This window comes from Anser anser (genome assembly GCF_964211835.1).
Source record: "Anser anser genome assembly, chromosome: 12".
NCBI lineage: Eukaryota > Metazoa > Chordata > Aves > Anseriformes > Anatidae > Anser > Anser anser.
In genome coordinates, this window is record NC_139733.1 from 16,890,963 (window position 1) to 16,911,024 (window position 20,062).

Here is a 20,062-nt window from a genome sequence, read left to right on the forward strand (position 1 = left end):
TTTGGGGCTTTTTGGGAAAGCCTCATGCACCAGCAGCTCCCACCCCGTCCGCTGGGACATCCAGCTCTGCCACCTCACGCAGCCTGGTGCTGCTTCCCCCTCCATCCAACAACCACACTGCTTTAACCTTCCTTAAATAGATGAAAATCGCTATGGGGAGATGAAAACCATCTCAAGGACTTTCCCACCAGCTCCGTGCTGCCAGGAGCGAGACCACAGCATCGCAAGCTCCGCACCAACCCAGCACCAGGCTGAGCACTGCTCAGCACAGCATGCACTTCAACTTCAGCCACGGCCACAAACATTGCAGTTTATATTATGTGCTAGGATTATTTTTTATATATATGCCACCCTATGCTTTTTTATATGCACACACACACATATATACGGGCAAACACACACAGAGTATTTAATTTCTGCAAAGCATCGTGTGAGCCCCGTGGTTTTCTCCTTCAGGCAGCCAGCCTCCCAGCTCGACGATGCCGAGTGCCCTCTGCTGTACACCAAGACAAATGCCTCTTTGTTTAAAGAGATTATTAGTATTTTAAATAGTTATAACTTTACTTTGGACAAAATATTTATGAAAATTACGCGTGAGCACTTCCAGCGCGACACACGGTACTGATGTCACAAGACTTCTGCTTGCAGGCACTGAAGGACTCGTGTCTCCTACAGGTTGCACCGGCAGAAAGTAAATGGTCTACGCTCAACTGCGCGGTCTACAGTTTGAAAATGTTTTATTTATACGTTTGAAGATAGCGCAGGGAAATCAGAACAAACAATATAGCTTCATTATTCAGGCATTTATCAGATAGCCTTCATACCTCAGTGAATCCCACACCTATTAGAGGTACAAGCTGGAACTATGAAACGGAAACATGAAATCATTTTTCTTTTGTAAAACACCATTGCTCCTGCTACTGCAAGGAAAGATAATATTAAAACATATTCAAATATATGTATTCGAAACCTCTACATCTTGTAATAAATTACGCACTCGATATTAAAAATCTGAGCTACACCGCACATACCTGGCTTAGGAATATTAAGTTTTATCGTCTTCTCACTTCCCAGCTGTCCTGGTTCCAGTTAGGACAGAGTTAAGTAGCTCATAGTAGCTGGTAGGGTGCTATGTTTTGGATTAGGATGAGAAGAGCGCTGATAACATGCTGATGTTTTAATTGTTGCAGAGCAGTGTTTACACCAGGCCAAGGACTTTTCGGCTTCTTGCTCTGTCCTGCCAGCGAGCAGGCTGGGGGTGCAGCAGGAGCTGGGAGGGGACAGACCCAGGACAGCTGACCCAAACTGGCCAAAGGGGTATTCCATACCATCTGACGTCATGCTAAACAATATATAGGGGTGGCTGGCCGGGGTGGGGGGGCCGGCTGCTCGGGGATAGGCTGGGCATCGGTCAGCGGGTGGTGAGCAATTGCATTGTGCATCACTTGTTTTCTTACACATTATTATTGTTAATACTATTACCATTATCACTATTATTATTATTATTGTTATTATTATTTTCCTGTCTTAATAAACCGTCTTTATCTCAACTCACAGGCTTCACTTTCCCGTTTCTCTCCCCCCATCCCAGAGAGGGAGGGGGGAGGGTGAGCGAACGGCTGTGTGGTGTTTAGCTGCCAGCCGGGTTAAACCACAACAGTCTTTTTGGCGCCCAACGTGGGGCCCGAAGGGTTGAGATATCGACAAATCTGACCAGAGTGTGTTAAACTAAAATTGGTATAAGTATTGGACCTGCTTAATAGTTGCTAGTCACGATGTTGATTGCCTTAATCTCCAGTCTGCTGTACCTGTATTCCAAATTGAGTTTTATGGTGCGTTACTTTCTGTATGTGCTCCCTGTTGCACTGTTTATCCTTTCCGGGCCCTGGTTTAAGATTGTTATGGTACTGTGCGGTGTAGCAATGGCTTATGAAATGATGAAATATCTGGTCACGACTTTAACCTGGTATTTGTACTCAGCACTGACGTCGACTCTATACTTTGGAACCCATATCTCGGAAACTATTAGCAATTACACCTATTGCCTGTTTTCGTTAGGGAGCCAATCTGTGAAGGGGACAGGGGAAGACATGTTTCCCTACCTGTTCACTCTCCCTTTCTCCTTCACCACCACCCTCTTATCCCCCGAGTTAGTTACGGTGGTTCTCCGAGATGTTGAATATCCTTGGGATACTCAGACCAGCCTGCTCTTGTTGTTATGTCTCCTGAATGCGCTTCAGATTTTGTGGAGGGTTAAACAACTACTTAGGAATCTCATCCGGAGATCTGTCTTGAGGCGGGATAGTTGCGAGTGGCAGGGAGTGTGGGAGGATATGGGCAGGTTTCTAGAGCAGTGGTCACCTCCAGTGTTTTGGACATTCACCCCTGAACAACTGCAAAATCCTAAAAAGCTGGCAGAATGCTTGAAAAAAAGGTGTCATGACTCTGGCAGTTCCAAAGTGACACAAATCACTGTAGCGTGCTGGGGTCTGGCTTGTGCCTATCGAGCTGCAATTGATGTTATTAGCAACCTAGCTCCAGCTCCTGCAGCCGCTCCAGTTCCAGCTCCTGCAGCTACTCCAGCTCCAGCTCCTGCAGCCGCTCCAGCTCCAGCTCCAGCTCCTGCAGCCGCTCCAGCTCCAGCTCCTGCAGCCGCTCCAGCTCCTGCAGCCGCTCCAGCTCCAGCTCCTGCAGCTACTCCAGCTCCAGCTCCTGCAGCCGTTCCAGTTCCAGCTCCTGCAGCCGCTCCAGCTCCTGCAGCCGCTCCAGTTCCAGCTCCTGCAGCTACTCCAGCTCCAGCTCCTGCAGCCGCTCCAGCTCCTGCAGCCGCTCCAGTTCCAGCTCCTGCAGCCGCTCCAGCTCCAGTTCCTGCAGCTACTCCAGCTCCAGCTCCTGCAGCCGCTCCAGCTCCTGCAGCTGCTCCAGCTCCAGCTCCTGCAGCTGCTCCAGCTCCAGCTCCTGCAGCCGTTCCGGCTCCTGCAGCCGCTCCAGCTCCAGCTCCTGCAGCCGCTCCAGCTCCAGCCCCTGCAGCCGCTCCAGCTCCTGCAGCTGCCCCAGCTCCTGCAGCTGCCCCAGCTCGTGCAGCTGCTCCCACTCCTGTGGCTGGGTCAGAGAAACGAGCTGTAGCAGTGCAAGTTGACCCCGCAGAGGGTATCCCAACCCCTGTGGCAGACCCTGTGTCTGGGTCAGAGAAACGAGCTGTAGCAGTGCAAGTTGACCCCGCAGAGTGTATTCCAAGCCCTGTGGCAGACCCTGTGTCTGGGTCAGAGAAACGAGCTGTAGCAGTGCAAGTTGACCCCGCAGAGGGTATTCCAACCCCTGTGGCAGACCCTGTGGCTGGGTCAGAGAAACGAGCTGTAGCAGTGCAAGTTGTGCAAGTTGCCCCTGTAGACAAGGTGAAAAAATGGTATAGAGGCTCAGGTCGTTTAAAACGCAGACAGTCTTCTGCTAAGTCTGGGCGAAGTGAAGACGAGGCTGGGCCATCAAAGGTGCAGGAGACTGAAGATGAGGATGAGGATGGCGAAAAATCAACAGTAACTACCCGGACTCCATACCAGCCATCAAAGGTGCAGGAGACTGAAGATGAGGATGAGGATGTCGAAAAATCAACAGTAACTACCCGGACTCTATACCAGCGTGAGCTACGAGATGTGCGAAAAGATTTTGGTCGCTGTATAGGCGAGCAGCTTGTCACCTGGCTGCTCCGGTGCTGGGACACGGGAGCCAATTATGTGGAATTGGAGGGCAAGGAAGCCAGGCGGCTGGGATCCCTTGCTAGGGACGCATGCATTGACAAAGCAATTGGAGATGGAGCACAATCTCGCAGCCTCTGGAGGCGTCTCCTGTCAGCTGTGAAGGAAAGGTATCTCTTCAAGGAAGAACTTGTATGTTTACCAAGCAAATGGACCACCATGGAGAAGGGAATTCAGTACCTGAGGGAATTGGCCGTACGGGAAGTAATTTATAAGGACCTAGATGACGCACAAACATCCACAGATCCAGATGCAGTCCAGTGTACACCACCCATGTGGCGGAAGTTTGTACGGAGTGCCCCATCATCATATGCCAGCTCATTGGCAATACTAGCCTGGAAAACGGAGGAGAATCCCACAGTGAATGAAGTGACTAAAATACTCCGGCAGTACGAAGGAAATCTCTCCTCTTCCCTAAAGGCCTGTGTCTCAGCTGTGGAGAAACTCTCTGAAGAGGTCCACCAACTTAAAGAGAATTTATCTTCCCCTCCACCTGAACGAACCAGTGTCCACCAGCTAAAAGAGAATGCTTTAGAGAAACTTTCTGAAAAGATCCACCAACTTGAAGAAAGATTATCTTCCCCTTCACCTGAACGAACCAGTGTCCACCAGCTAAAAGAGAATGCTTTGGAGAAACTTTCTGAAAAGATCCACCAACTTGAAGAAAGATTATCTTCCCCTTCACCTGAACGAACCAGTGTCCACCAGCTAAAAGAGAATGCTTTGGAGAAACTTTCTGAAAAGATCCACCAACTTGAAGAAAGATTATCTTCCCCTTCACCTGAACGAACTAGTGTCCACCAGCTAAAAGAGAATACCTTGGAGAAACTTTCTGAAGAGATCCACCAACTTAAAGAGAGTTTATTTTCCTCCCCACCTGTACAAACCAGTGTCTCAGCTATTAGGGGTAAACGTTCATCTATGCAAGGAAGACAATATGGTGGGCACACACACCGCGCCACCCTGTGGTTTTACCTACGTGACCATGGAGAGGACATGAGAAAATGGGATGGAAAATCTACTGCGACCCTAGAGGCACGGGTACGTGAATTGCAAAGGAAAACAATTGGGAAAAAGGAGTTCTCTGAAAGGTTTGCTGCTCCAACTTCCAGCAGGCAGTCCTTTAAACACAGAAATGAAGATTCTGACCAGGACTAGAGGGGCCCTGCCTCCAGCCAGGGGGAGGAAAGGGACAATCGAGTTTATTGGACTGTGTGGATTCGATGGCCTGGCACGTCAGACGCACAGAAGTATAAGGCTTTGGTAGACACCGGTGCACAATGTACTCTAATGCCATCAAGCTATAAAGGGCCAGAGCCCATCTGTATTTATGGTGTGACGGGGGGATCCCAGCAGTTAACTGTATTGGAGGCTGAAGTGAGTCTAACCGGTAATGAGTGGCAAAAGCACCGTATTGTGACTGGCCCAGATGCTCCGTGCATCCTTGGCATAGACTATCTTAGAAGAGGATATTTCAAGGACCCAAAAGGGTTCCGCTGGGCTTTTGGCATAGCTGCTTTGGAGACAGAGGACATTAAACAGTTGTCTACCTTGCCTGGTCTCTCAGAGGACCCTTCTGTTGTGGGGTTGCTGAGGGTTGAAGAACAGCAAGTGCCGATCGCTACCACAACTGTGCACCGGCGGCAATATCGCACCAACCGAGACTCCCTGAGTCCCATCCATAAGCTAATTCGTCAACTGGAGAGCCAAGGAGTGATCAGCAAGACTCATTCACCTTTTAATAGTCCCATATGGCCAGTGCGAAAGTCTAATGGTGAGTGGAGACTAACAGTGGACTATCGTGGCCTGAACGAAGTCACGCCACCACTGAGTGCTGCAGTGCCGGACATGCTAGAACTCCAGTATGAACTGGAATCAAAGGCAGCCAAGTGGTATGCCACAATTGATATCGCTAATGCATTTTTCTCCATCCCTCTAGCAGCACAGTGCAGGCCACAGTTTGCTTTCACTTGGAGGGGAGTCCAATATACTTGGAATCGGCTGCCCCAGGGGTGGAAACACAGCCCTACCATTTGCCATGGACTGATCCAGTCTGCGCTGGAGCAGGGGGAAGCTCCTGAACACCTGCAGTACATCGATGACATCATTGTGTGGGGTGACACTGCAGAAGAAGTTTTCGAGAAAGGGAAGAAAATAGTCCAAATCCTTCTGAAGGCCGGTTTTGCCATAAAACAGAATAAAGTTAAAGGACCTGCACGAGAGATCCAGTTTTTAGGAATAAAATGGCAAGATGGACGCCGTCAAATCCCAATGGATGTGATCAACAAAATAACAGCTATGTCTCCACCAACTAGCAAAAAAGAAACACAAACTTTCCTAGGTGTCGTGGGGTTTTGGAGAATGCATATTCCAAATTACAGTCTGATTGTAAACCCGCTCTACCAAGTAACCCGTAAGAAGAATGCTTTTGAATGGGGCCCTGAGCAACGACAAGCCTTTGAACAAATTAAGCAGGAAATAGTTCATGCAGTAGCCCTCGGGCCAGTCCGAACAGGACCAGATGTAAAGAATGTGCTCTACACCGCAGCCGGAGAGAATGGTCCCACCTGGAGCCTCTGGCAGAAAGAACCTGGGGAAACTCGAGGTCGACCCCTGGGGTTTTGGAGTCGGGGATACAGAGGATCTGAAGCCCGCTATACTCCAACTGAAAAGGAGATATTGGCAGCATATGAAGGAGTTCGATCTGCTTCGGAAGTGGTCGGTACTGAAGCGCAGCTCCTCCTGGCACCCCGACTGCCGGTACTAGGCTGGATGTTCAAAGGAAGGGTCCCCTCTACGCATCATGCAACTGACGCTACATGGAGCAAGTGGGTTGCACTGATTACTCAGCGGGCTCGAATAGGAAACCCCAGTCGCCCAGGAATCTTGGAGGTGATTATGGACTGGCCAGAAGGCAAATACTTTGGGATATCACCAGAGGAGGAGGTGGTTCGTGCTGAAGAAGCCCCCCTGTACAACAAGCTACCGGAAAATGAGAAGAAATATGCCTTGTTCACTGACGGGTCCTGTCGTATTGTGGGAAAGCATCGGAGATGGAAAGCTGCTGTATGGAGTCCTACACGACGAGTTGCAGAAGCTGCTGAGGGAGAAGGTGAATCGAGTCAGTTTGCAGAAGTAAAAGCCATTCAGCTGGCTTTAGATATTGCTGAACGAGAAAAGTGGCCAGTTCTCTATCTCTATACTGATTCATGGATGGTAGCAAATGCCCTGTGGGGGTGGTTACAGCAATGGAAGCAGAACAACTGGCAGCGCAGGGGCAAGCCCATCTGGGCTGCGGCATTGTGGCAAGATATTGCTGCCCGGGTAGAGAACCTGGTTGTAAAGGTACGCCATGTAGATGCTCATGTGCCCAAGAATCGGGCTACTGAAGAACACCAAAACAACCAGCAGGTGGATCAGGCTGCTAAGATTGAAGTGGCTCAGGTGGACCTGGACTGGCAACATAAAGGTGAATTATTTATAGCCCGATGGGCCCATGACACCTCAGGCCATCAAGGTAGAGATGCAACCTACAGATGGGCTCGTGATCGAGGGGTGGACCTGACCATGGACACTATAGCACAGGTTATTCATGACTGTGAAACATGTGCTGCAATCAAGCAAGCCAAACGGTCAAAACCTCTTTGGTATGGAGGACGATGGCTGAAATATAAATATGGAGAGGCCTGGCAGATTGATTACATCACACTCCCTCAAACCCGCAACGGCAAGCGCCACGTACTTACAATGGTGGAAGCAACCACCGGATGGCTGGAAACATATCCTGTGCCCCATGCCACCGCCCGGAACACTATCCTGGGCCTTGAAAAGCAAGTCTTATGGCGACATGGCACCCCAGAGAGAATTGAGTCAGACAACGGGACTCATTTCCGAAACAACCTTATAGACACTTGGGCCAAAGAACATGGTATTGAGTGGGTGTATCACATCCCCTATCATGCACCAGCCTCTGGAAAAGTTGAACGATACAATGGACTGTTGAAGACTACACTGAAAGCAATGGGTGCTGGGACATTCAAAAATTGGGATACACATTTGGCAAAGGCCACCTGGTTAGTCAATACCAGGGGATCTGCCAACCGAGCTGGACCTGCCCAATCAAACCTGTTACGCACTGTAGAAGGGGATAAAGTTCCTGTAGTGCACGTAAGAAACATGCTGGGTAAAACAGTCTGGGCTACTCCTGCCTCAGGAAAAGGCAAACCCATTCGTGGAATTGCTTTTGCTCAGGGACCTGGATGCACTTGGTGGGTAATGCAAAAGAATGGGGAGGTCCGGTGTGTACCTCAAGGGGATTTGATACTGGGTGAGAATAGCCCATGAGTTGAATTGTAGTATGTTAATTATTATATAATAATGTATGTCATCACTACCATGATTGCTATATATCATAGATGAAAATGGTGATTAATTAGAATGTATTGGACAGAGTGTAACCTGAGCATGACATAAATGGTATGGAATAAGGGGTGGATATCTGTCCTGGTTCCAGTTAGGACAGAGTTAAGTAGCTCATAGTAGCTGGTAGGGTGCTATGTTTTGGATTAGGATGAGAAGAGCGCTGATAACATGCTGATGTTTTAATTGTTGCAGAGCAGTGTTTACACCAGGCCAAGGACTTTTCGGCTTCTTGCTCTGTCCTGCCAGCGAGCAGGCTGGGGGTGCAGCAGGAGCTGGGAGGGGACAGACCCAGGACAGCTGACCCAAACTGGCCAAAGGGGTATTCCATACCATCTGACGTCATGCTAAACAATATATAGGGGTGGCTGGCCGGGGTGGGGGGGCCGGCTGCTCGGGGATAGGCTGGGCATCGGTCAGCGGGTGGTGAGCAATTGCATTGTGCATCACTTGTTTTCTTACACATTATTATTGTTAATACTATTACCATTATCACTATTATTATTATTATTGTTATTATTATTTTCCTGTCTTAATAAACCGTCTTTATCTCAACTCACAGGCTTCACTTTCCCGTTTCTCTCCCCCCATCCCAGAGAGGGAGGGGGGAGGGTGAGCGAACGGCTGTGTGGTGTTTAGCTGCCAGCCGGGTTAAACCACAACACCAGCCCTCCTCAAACCTGACATTTAAAGGGTCTGCACAACCAGCACATGGCCTTATTAAATCTGTTTTCAGATTTAATAAGGCACGGACGCGGCTTCGTGATGAATGTTACCATTTGTTTGGCACGGGAGAAGGGAAAGCCGCTCAGCCTCGCCGCCCTCCGCCTGCCTCTTCTTCACACGCCGGGTAGCCTGGAGCAAAAACCGACTCCTGTGGGGTTGTGGGGTTTGTAAAATCGGGAATTAAAGCTGCACAGCACCCAGAAATCCCGGTTACCTCTCCGTGCTGGCGATGCCTTCTGCTGGGAACAGCCCGAGACCGAGGACAGCCCCGCGCACGGCCCTGCTGGGCCACCCGTGGGCGCAGCTCCCACCCTCGGGGCCCGCGGGCGCTCCCACGCAGCCGCCCCGTCCCGGCCGGCCCTGCACGGCCGCACCGGCACGACGGGTTCCCGTGACTCACCCCAAACCCTCTCCATTCCCAACCTTCGCGTTCGCTTCCCAGCTCACGTTTCCTAGAAGCAGCAGTGCCCCGAGACCAAGCCTCCTCTTCTACCCTCTTTTAAGCGTGCTCAGATGAAGCCAATCAAGAACTTTTTTTTTTCCAATGAATTCATTTATCAATATTTTTCCCCAACCAAAAGTTGGTATTTTTTACAACTTTTCATCTTGCTAGCCTAAGTGGTTCTCGTCCTAGTTTCCCTATCTTGGTTGGAGGCCAAGCATCGCTGGCTGAGCCAGAGGAGTATAAAAGCATCTTTCTAAGACACTATAAAAAGGAAGAATCGGATCCTGGCAGCCCATTCACTATCCTGCCTTGGGTATTTAAGGATCAAACATGCATTTGTAAGCAGACAGAAGGTAAGAGGTGGCTTTGAGACTTCATGGCGTCTAAAGAACCCTCTGAAAACAGCTTTTTACTAGCCAGACAGCACAAGAGAAAACGAGGAGCAGCGGCATGTCCCCGGGGACAGCAGGGCTGCTGGCCACTGCTGCTGGCACACGGGCACGCCGCACTCACGCCGCTGCTCCGCTTGCAAAGCAAACAGCTGAAGGCAAGGAAATGGGAACCACCCAGGACACTCTGGGGAGGTTTCCTATGGTTACTGCTGCCATGGAAATATTTTTTTTTGTTGTTGGCTCGATCTAAATAATATCTGGCTCCTCGGCTACAGCGCGCTTCTCGCGAGGTCGGCTTGACGCTCGGACGGCGCGTAGGAGGGGAGCGCTTTACGCACACAAGTCCCTCGTGTGCCACGAAGGATGGACACAGTGCAACGAGACCTGCTGTCACCAGCACCCTAATACCAAGGGGTGACTGCAGGGAGCAGGATCCGTCCCCGAGCTGACACGGCCACCCGAAGCTTCGCCCCGCTGGCAAGGCACACAGCGCTCAGCCCCGCCGTCGGTCTCACACCCAAGTTGCTCCGGGCTTTCCTGCCCGGTTCCCCGAGGCCGATGGCTTGGTTTCAAGGAGAAAAGGAGGAGGAACCAAAATGGGGAGGGAGGGAGAAAGACATCTTTTACTAATTGCTCCCAGCTGCGGCCAAGCAGCTCCCATTTCGGCTGCCAGGAGCTGCAGCCGGCAGGGAGCGGGCTGGGGCGAGCGCGCCCGCTCTGCCTGCACGGCAAAGGGCTCGGGAGCAGGAGGAACCCCTCGTGGGGACTCTCCTCCATCCGCAGGCTCTGCATAGGGATTTCAGTAATTATATTTATACACTCTCCTTATCAGCGAGAGCAGCCATTATGCCTTTTATCACTGCGGCGGCAGCATCTGCACAAGGGCAACTGATAGGGGATGAAGTATTTGCTGCGATGGCTGAGTACAAAGTGCCTCCCTCCGCGCTAAGAATAATAATTGCGATACTTAGCGCTTGAAGTGTTAAGCCCTGCCATCAGGGCCCTTTGGAGAGCCACACACAAGGCAAGAAACGGCCTCTCCAGTGGCAGAGAGCACCCTGAATTTTATAGGATCCTCTTGGACCAGCACCGGCCCCAGCCCTATTTTGGTGAAGCTGAGCAAAGCTCTGGCTGTCGCCTGCCTCGGGGCTGTGCACACCCAGAGCCCATGAGATAAAGGCTCTGTACAACACCAGCCTTGCTCACGAAGTTTACCCCAAAATTAGTTTTCCTCACATCGGACGATTCTGCTTAATGTTCCAAATTCCTCCAACATTAGATAGTGACCACAGAGCAGAAAGATGTGGCACGCGTGGGGAAAGAGTCCCCAGCCTGGCTTTCCAGCCTAGGAGATTATTCATCGGAGAAAAAGTAAATATCCAAACGAGCATCCTGAACTGCAAAACCATCTGCCAAAGAGCTGAGCTGATGCTATCTGCCGTCCTTAAGCTCGGTGATATACTTACAAGCCAGACAATGAAAACGCAATTGATTATTTGAAGAGTGACTCACTGGTGTAATAAGGATGGATTACTGAGGGGGAGGTGGGAGGGAGCGGAGAAAGTCTTTGAAAAAAAAATAAAATAAAGGCCAGCAGATTGACTTTTTAAAGGCAAACAGAAAGGGAACAAAAAACAAGGGCAACTCTCAAAAGGGCTGAACAGCCCTCGACGGGGGAGAGCAACAAAGAGGAGGGCAGCGCTCTGCGGGTGCCGGCCCCAGCCTGGGCTGAGCATCTTGGTCACCAGCCCCCGTGCTCCCCGCCCAGGTCTTTCCCAATCGGTGGCCAGAGGTGTTTTTTTCTCTGTGACAAGCGACCCTTGTGATAAAGGCCTGTTGCAAGCCCTCTATTAAGGGAGTAGGAGGCTTCCCTCCCCGCAGAGCGGCCTGCTGGGCACGTGCCGCACGCCCCGCGCGGGCGATCGCAGCCGCACGTGGGGTCCCTCTGGTGCTCCCCACGCTGTGACCCTCAGCATGGGGAGTCAGAGGCACATCCTGGGGGGAAAGCAGACTGCATAGAGGCTGCAGCAGGGCAGAAAAGCACAGGAAGGGGATGGGGACCGCTGGACTGAGTGACCATTCATCCCTCACCCGCCTCCTCCTTGCACCAGCCTGGCGAAGGCTTCAGTGAGCGATGTAAGGCATTAGCTGTGTATGGGGGGCTGCACAGGGACTGCGGGACCCTCCCCACCCAGCCGTGACAAGCTGTTAAATCAGCTCACCGCCTCCCACTAAATCACACCCGACACAGCACCCGAATTCATAACCGCAGCCTCCAGCACTGACAGCTGTCTGCTTGGAGGAAATCCCTCGTGCAAGCCAATCTACCCTGCCCCTGTGTTTTGCAAGGTCCGTCTCAGGCAATTTCATCCAGAAAGGCTCCGTGAGGGAAACGTGCTTGCTGGTGAAAATCAGCTCAGCTCCGTGGCTGAGGGTTGGACCCAGGCGCTAAGAAAGAGCTGGCTGCTGTGCTGCTGCCTTCAGGATAGCAAAACACGCATTTGCACTCGCACCAGGCAGGTAACATTTCACTCTTTGCATGCCGAGATGCAGCTGTAGCCATTTTTCCAAAAACTCAATTAAAAAAATAACCCATACACGTAAAAAAATTGTTTAGTCTAGGAATAAAATACCAGGTAAAACCAGAGCTCAGTGTTTTTCCACTCTGCCCCCTCACTCATCTGGTCCATTCAACAACCACCAAGAAAACAGAACAAACCCCCAAAACCCACATCAGATTATTAGTGTTTTTTCACCCCATTTGTAGAACTAGAGTTGCACAAGGCTGCTTCAAAACAGAGAAAACACATCTACAAGGTACTTTCTCTAGGAGAAACTTTGCTTTTCGCGCTTCTTAGGGCAGCCCGCAGCAACTCCAGTTACACCAGCTGCAGACTGGGGCTCTGTGTTGGGATGAAATTTAATCAAGAAGTGTCTCCAGCTCCTTTGAGCTCCTGCAATACAATCCTGAATGACTTGTAAAGGACTTCAAACAGGCTCCTCGGGCTTGCCCGGAAACAAGTACGTACCTCACCTGCTCTTTTGTATGTCATGTACAAAAAAATTAAAGAATTTATTTTGGGCTTTTTGCCAGCCACAACACTGCTTCCAATATTGTAGCTCTCTTAAAATGGATATCATGCCTCGCAGCCAACACAAACAGGATACCTTATCAGTCCCGGCTGTTTTAGGCGCTGTTTCAGCAGCGGGGCATGAAGATGTGAAAGGAATAGGCCAAAAAATCTCCCGGGAGTCCCTAAACTCAACTGTTTGCTTGACATTTTTGAAGAGAAGGGATGTCCCATGGTGGGTGGAGGTGGAAAACCCATGGGATCCTCGCTCTCAGATGTGCCCAGACTCACATCCCGATGCCAGGCTGCCCCTTGGCATGGTCCAGCAGGACCATGTGGGCAGGATGCGGCCACTGCCCGACATGGGGCAAGGCTCCCAGCCTCCATTCGGTGACCTCGATGGGACTCAAACACCTTCAGTGAACTTGGCCCCTGTCCTGGGGCTCCCAAGGCTGAAGCAAAGGCAAGGACATCTCTGAGGACACGCGGCAGCGCCTCCCACACAATCCATCACCAGTTACGTGGCTCTTCCTCTGCTGACACAGGGGTGGAAAGTTCAAAAAAAAATAATCACCCCTGATTTTTCAAATGCTTGCACAAGTGCTTAATCTCACAGGTGCAAGCAAATGGGACAGCTGAGGTCATTTATGCCAAGGGAGGTGCAGGCTCCTGAGCCCAGCTTCAGCACAGGCAGGGGATCGGCAGCCACCCCTCCCAAACCAGCCCTGGCCCACGGCTGAAGGACACTGGCTTTGGCAATGAGTCACCTGGCAGGGAACGACTTCCCCGTGCCCAAACTGCTTACAACAAAAACCATCATGAGCAAGCTAACCACGCCATCCCCTTACAGACAGGGCCTGGAAATCAGCAGGCAGAAGTCACTTGAGTCTTGTTTGCACCCCCTCCATCAGGTCGATGGCCTGCTCAGGGGCCAGGTGACTCCTGCCCACCACAGGGACAGCCGCAGGCCCCATAGGGACAGCCACAGGCCCCATAGGGACTCACCTCCATAGCAGCACACGGCTCCCCGCCGGCAGAGCTTTCCTAGCCCAGCAGGTTCCCCGCTGCAAAACGAAAAGCTGAATAAAAACCACAGGAGCCGACGGTGCTCGCTGTGGAAGCGACGCGAGCATAAAGCCGGTCTGAGATAAGGTATTGCCATCCTCGCATCTCCGAAGCCTTTCAAATAAACACGCAAGGAAGTGAGGAATATCTGAATCCGAAAGGAGGGAGAGGCACAAAGCATGTTATTCACGAAAGGGAAAAGCTGGGGCCGTGTGTGTGAAAGATACATAACCTACTAAAAATGCTGGAAACATATGGAAGCAATAATCTGTACTTTTTTTTTTCCTGAAAAAAAAAAAAAACTAATAACAAATGCTTCAGGGTTCGGCGTTATTCGTTCCTGTGCTACACTACAAACATTGCTGTTTCTCTGGACGAGGCACAAGTCACCGGGCCGACGACCTGAACCAGCTGGGGTGCAGCAGGGACGTCCCGGTGCCAGGTGAGCGCAGAGCCAGGCAGCACGGATACACACAACACACACACACTGCTTCCCATCGCGCCCACAGCCGTGTTTGCTGCTCGCCACGCAACAGCGGATCGGGTCCGGAGGAGTGGGAACTGTACAAACACGCAGGGCAGAGGAAAGGAAGAGCCACTGCTGCTAGCAACTCCCAAGCTACAGTCAACAAAACAGAGGCATGAGATGCCAAGCAACCCAGCCGCCATCATCCCGAGACTTAAAACATCTTGGGGATCTGGCTGACCACCTTGTTCACCAGGTTCCCCATCCTACTACACGTATCTCCACTTTCCTCGCCCATCAGCTCAGCCTTGTGCACAGGTTTTTGTGACCCAGTCATCACTCAGGGCCCTAAGTCCCCATCATCTGGGGTTCCCAGGCAGTGTCTCCTGAGAAGTTCAAAAGTTTGTCCTTGCTAATAATGCTCCCCGACCTGACGAGGCCAGATGTCATCACACTTCTGTGGCACTGGCCGCGGAGGATTACAGCGAGGCGCTGAGTTATGGAAGCCAAGAAAGAGCAGATCTCCTCCTCGCCCAAGTGTGTTTTCAAGGGACGAAGATTACACAACAGACGTGAGAGAAAAAAAAGACTCCAAGATAAGATACAGAACACCATCTCACGTTGAAACTAAGAACTCAGCAAGCCAGTTTTTGTCCTTATGTCATGTTTATTACTGTAATTTAACTGCTTCTGCAAGAGAGAAGAATAACTATGGCAACAAAGACTTCTCCGAACGTTTCAAGACAATTTTTAAAATCATCTTATCTGCCACAGCCTCTGAAAGCCTTCCCTCAGCAGCACCTGGCTCTCCGAAGGCTTTGCAGACCAGGGGGGTTGTGTGCCCCCCTCACATCACAACACAGCTCAGGTATGGTTTTGAGACCGAGCTTTGCTGCATCCATGCTTCAGCTGGCATTTTTGGAGCAGGTAGAGATGGGGGAAGAGCCAGGTTTGTTGAAGCAGCAAGAGGAGCTCTTTGGGAAGGGCTTCCTCAAAGAGACCGTACACACAAACAAAACACACCCGTGTGTGCCGAACACATGCCGGTCGTCCAACACGAAGAGCCCACTGCCCTCAGTACGGCACCAAGTCCGTAACTCTACTTCGCCCAGGATAAATCCCAAATTAAGTTCCTCACAGCAATCTCAGCGACAGCTCAGCTGAGAGCCATTTGTCACCCTTAAGGCCCCGCATGCTCCCACTAATTGCGCAAGGAAGAGGCTGTAAATTCCCTTCCCTCCTCCCAGACCACCTCCCCGCAGGCTTTTCCCTGCGCATTATGCAAAAGCCACTCCTAATGGCCATTCAGCCACCCAACTCCAGTGACAGCTTTATTTAAAGCCAAAGCTTGTTAACGAGCTGAATGGCACACAGCTTAATGCGATGCAGATCTGATTAGAAAACAGCAACCGGACTCCTAAGGAGCTGGAGATTTTGATTGAATTTGATTTCACTTTTTCCACACAAAGCCACCTTTCAAGTATCAACCTGCGTTAATGGAGATCTCGTTATGTGTTCCCAATTTCCATCCTCAGGACCACAGCCCACACAGAACTCCTCGGTCCTTGCATACTTTACCAACAGGCTACCTGAAAATAAAGCGATGTGATCAGAGGAAGGAGTCATTTCGCTGTTCGGGCCATGAGAAATTGCAGGTTATCCTGGTTATGGTTTGACAGCCACATCCTCACAGACTGCATGCTCAGGAACGATGGGATTCAATCCTCAGCCTTTTCAAAGAAATCACTTGCCTTCTCCTCTTTGGGGCTAAATGATTTCAAACTGAAAATTGAATTTCTGCCTTACGAGAGGCAGAGGTTTGCAGGACACAAGTTGGGAAGCTTCAGAGGGGTAAGAAACGCAGCGGGCTCCAGTCTAACCATGCCTGTAAGCACTTGGGGTCTTCAACTCTTTGCTTACACTGAATTTATGTAAAACTTGTCACACGTTAACAAGAAAATTCATCTGCTACCCCAAGCCATAATTCAAGAGCAAGATAAAGAAGATTCAGAAACATACTCCAAAGCCAGGGATATTTTTGCACTACTTGGGCATCCCCTTCCACCTTTTTCCTCACATCACCTACAGCACCGGTTTTATTCTGAAAAGAAAACAGTTCTGCAGAATACAATTTATTTTCAAGTGGTTTCCTTGGCTCAGGAAGCATGCCTCTGCTCCCAGGAATGATAAATTCAACCAACGCTCAAAGCCATCTCTCCTTCTGAGAAAAGTGGCTTTTAAGAGAAGGCACGGGCACAGAAATCTTTAGCGTCTAACAAAGCAATTTGCCTGCCTGATGGATTGGCCGCGCAGATCATACCTAAAATCACAGGTGACTAGAAAACTCAGCCCTGCATAATTGCATATATGACAATGCGTGCATCAGCAGCGGGGATGAGCTCTGGTCTCAGTGCCTAAAAGCTCATACATTCTTTCCTCCCTCCCTAAAGCATGTCACCAGTTCCCATCTTGGAAGCAGAAAGCCCGATTCCCACTTCTCAGCAAAACTCTACTGTTAAAAGGATGATAAAAAGGCTTATGAATCTCTAGAGATTAATTGATCTGGGTTTGTATCCCTAATCTGCAGATCTCCTTGCAAACCCTTGTTTTCTTCCAATCCCATTCTGCTCAAGTGTTAAAGTATTTGTGAGCATCCCCAGCAGGAGCTGGAGGCATCATCCTGTGTACACGGGCTCCCAAGCAGGTCTGTGACCTACAGAGCTACCTGCTATCAGCAATCTGCCTGCTTACCTGGCCTGGGCACTAATAGACTGCTCGCTAGTGAAAAATGGATCTCCTCCCTCTCTATTGTGTTTGGGCAAATAGGTTGCCGTTTTGTTTTAATTGCACAATTACTCTTACATCGAGGCAATTAAATGTGAATGTGCAGGAAGGCTCTGGCTTGTCTGTCCAGTGTGAAGCAGTCTGTATCTGTAGGATGCTCAGTGGGATGCAGAGCTGGCAGCACCCATCCTTCTGCTGCCCTGCTGAGATAACCCCTTCCTTCCCCAGAAGGATCCATCTGTTTTAACCAAAATCTGTGCAGGGGGCAAGGGGGGAGCTTCAAGAAAGGGCAGCCAGGAGGCGGCTGCACATAGCCCTGCTGGGCTGAAGCCTCCTGCTCCTTTCTCCTGCATGAGGGGTTTTGCAGGATCTGGCACGAGAGGCACAGTGTGCTGCTGCAGAGGTCACAGCCTGCACAGAGCTATGTATTTGACACCCCCAAGAAGCTCAGCGGTACCTTTTCTGCTTGTCTGGCCTTCAATAAGATGGTATTGTGTGATAAGATGGTATCAAAACCTTGCTTAATTTTTCAAAATTAAGCGTAACATAACAATCAGCAAGTCACAGCACCTTATAATTCCTCAGGCCAGAGGAGAAATACCTCTGGTGACCATCCCTTTTCTTCTTATCCTACATTTTAAAGTTCTCCTGACACTTTCAAGCATTATGAAGCACCTCTGCGACAACACCTGCTACCCCAAATTTAAGCCGTGAGGAAACCTGTGACGGATCGTGAAAGCATTTTGTAATCCCTTAAAAAAATAGGAAGACGACACTCAGGGGTGACCTTATAAATCCATTAGCGCACACGTGGCAGACCCCGATTAGCAGGAGGGTGTCAGGAGACCACAGCTCCCGTGGCTGTGACACCTTCACCTTCTGAAGGTCTGAGGTAGGACGTGGGGCATCGGAGGAGCTGCTGGCACCTGTGGGGACGGTGGCGAGGATCATCCATCACCTCGCTGCTGCACCAGCCATGCGTCCCCAGGGCGGACCTCAGCCCAAGGACCCTGTCCTGCACTGCCAGAAGTGTTGATTTGCAAGGCTGAAGCTTTAGATGGGATTCAACGCTAATAAATCAATCCAGCATCCCTCTCCTCGCTCTGGACCTGTGTTTTAATCTGCAGAGACGCAGCTCTGAGAAGTAGGGCACATGCCGGGAGAAGCGCGGCAGATGCTGGACAAAAGGGGATATCCTATAAAATAAGGCTAGAAGATCACCAAGGGCTCCCTGTTAAGTCTGCACCAGCTCCTGGAGCCCACAGCCCAGAAGATTTAATATCACCAAATCCCAAATCACCCAAGAGCAGAAGCTCATCTCCAGGCAGCACGATGGGGGGAGATGGGGCTGATCCAGCACGAGGCCAGGGACCCCACCCCTGTGCCTCGCAGGTGCCTGCATTGCCAGCTTTATGAAGACATATAGCACAGTACCTGTTTGTTCCACATACACCCCCACACCCTGCTGGGGCTGGGGGGGTCCCATCCATTCCAATAGCTTGAGGGGGCAAAAACCCACCGTGGGGGCACGGGGAGAGGCAGGAGGTTCACGCAGCCTTTTGGGGCAACCCTTCAGGATCCCCCCCACCATGTCCCCTCCCCATCCCAACCCTGCTGCCCCCTGCCCGGGGCCCAGAACCACCCAGGAGCAGCAGCAGGAGCCCCTGACCGCAGCGGGGACGGGTGGGCTGTGAGGGTGCTAACGGGGGCACTGGTGACCCCAGCCCAGGGCTCTGTGCCCACGACAGACACCAGCACACCCATGGACTGCTCCAGGAGGATGGTAGCGCCCACCCGGGACAGAGTCCAACCCGCCAGGGTGGGGGACATTCAGAACAAGACAAGCACACCCCAAAATCCCTATTTGCACCCCAGCTAATCCTCCGCAGAGCCACGAAACCCCCGTGCTAGCTGCAGCCTGTTGGCGGGTCAAGCTCCCACTGCCCCCCATGGGTGCTGGGGGTCAAAGCAGGGAGGAGGGGGGGTTCCCACTTATCCCTGGGTGCTGGGGGTCAAAGGGGGGGTTCCCACCCCTCCAAGGGGAGCCGGGCAGCGGGGTGTCGCCGAGCCTTACCTCCACTTGTGCAGGGCGAAGCCGGGACACTGGTCCCCGCAGGTGGTGCAGGGCTGGCCCCGCTCCGGCTCCCCCGACGCCGTCAGCTGCAAGAAACGCAGAGGTCAGCCCCGTCCCCGAGCCAGGGGCGGGGGGGGAACAGGGACAGGGACGAGGACAGGGACCCCGCGGGGTGGGGGCACGCTTAGGGAAAAGGTGGGGAACCAAAAAAAAAAAAAAAAGAGGGGGCGCTTGGGGTGGCGGGGGCAGGACGCGCACCGGGATGGAGCCACAGGTTGGAGGTGGGGGGGGGGGGGGCTGAAGGAGGACACCCCCCGCCCCAAAAACACCACCGTCACCTCCACCCCCCCCCCCCGGGGGCACTCACCGAGCGGCCCGAGAGCCGCTTGCGGGAGCCGCGGCCGAACATGGCAGCGCCGCCCGAGCCGCCCCCGGCCGGTCCCCGGCTCCGTCCCCGTCCCCTCGTCCCTCCACGGCCGCCGCCGCCGCCGCTCCCGCCCCTTCCTCCCCGCCCCCGGCCCCGCAGGCACCGCCCCGGGCCGGCCCGGCCGCCCCCCGCCCCGCCCGGGCTGCCCGCCCCGCCCGCTGCCATCGTTCCGCTCCAGAGTGAACAGACGGGACGAACCCCCCCCCCCCCGGCTGCTGGCACTTTGACGGGGGCAAAGAAATAAGCGGAGATCCGCGGGAGGGGGGATCCTGCAGAGCCCAGGGGGCGAACGCTGAGGTTACGGCTCTGAGTGTGCTGCTGGGGGGGGGGGTTACTGGCTTAAATAAAGCAGGGAGCGAACAGCCTGGGGTCCTGCTGGGCTCCTGTTCCCCGCCCCGCTGAGGGCAGGTTAAGTCTAAAAACAGCAGGAGGAACGCAGTC

At 52.0% G+C, this 20,062-nt stretch overlaps 1 protein-coding gene across 1 annotated transcript in view; it reads right to left on the reverse strand.

Moving 5' to 3' along the window:
- PRICKLE2 (prickle planar cell polarity protein 2) overlaps nt 1-19,690 on the reverse strand; it is a 106,804-nt gene extending 87,114 nt beyond the window's left edge. The window contains exons 1-2 of the mRNA XM_083795464.1: nt 19,562-19,690; nt 19,195-19,280 (exon numbers count right to left, since the gene is read on the reverse strand). Of these exons, the coding sequence (XP_083651590.1) occupies nt 19,195-19,280; nt 19,562-19,603 (128 nt within the window). The 5' untranslated portion in view covers nt 19,604-19,690. The remainder of the gene's footprint in view (nt 1-19,194; nt 19,281-19,561) is intronic.
- Between the last annotated feature and the right edge of the window lie 372 nt (nt 19,691-20,062).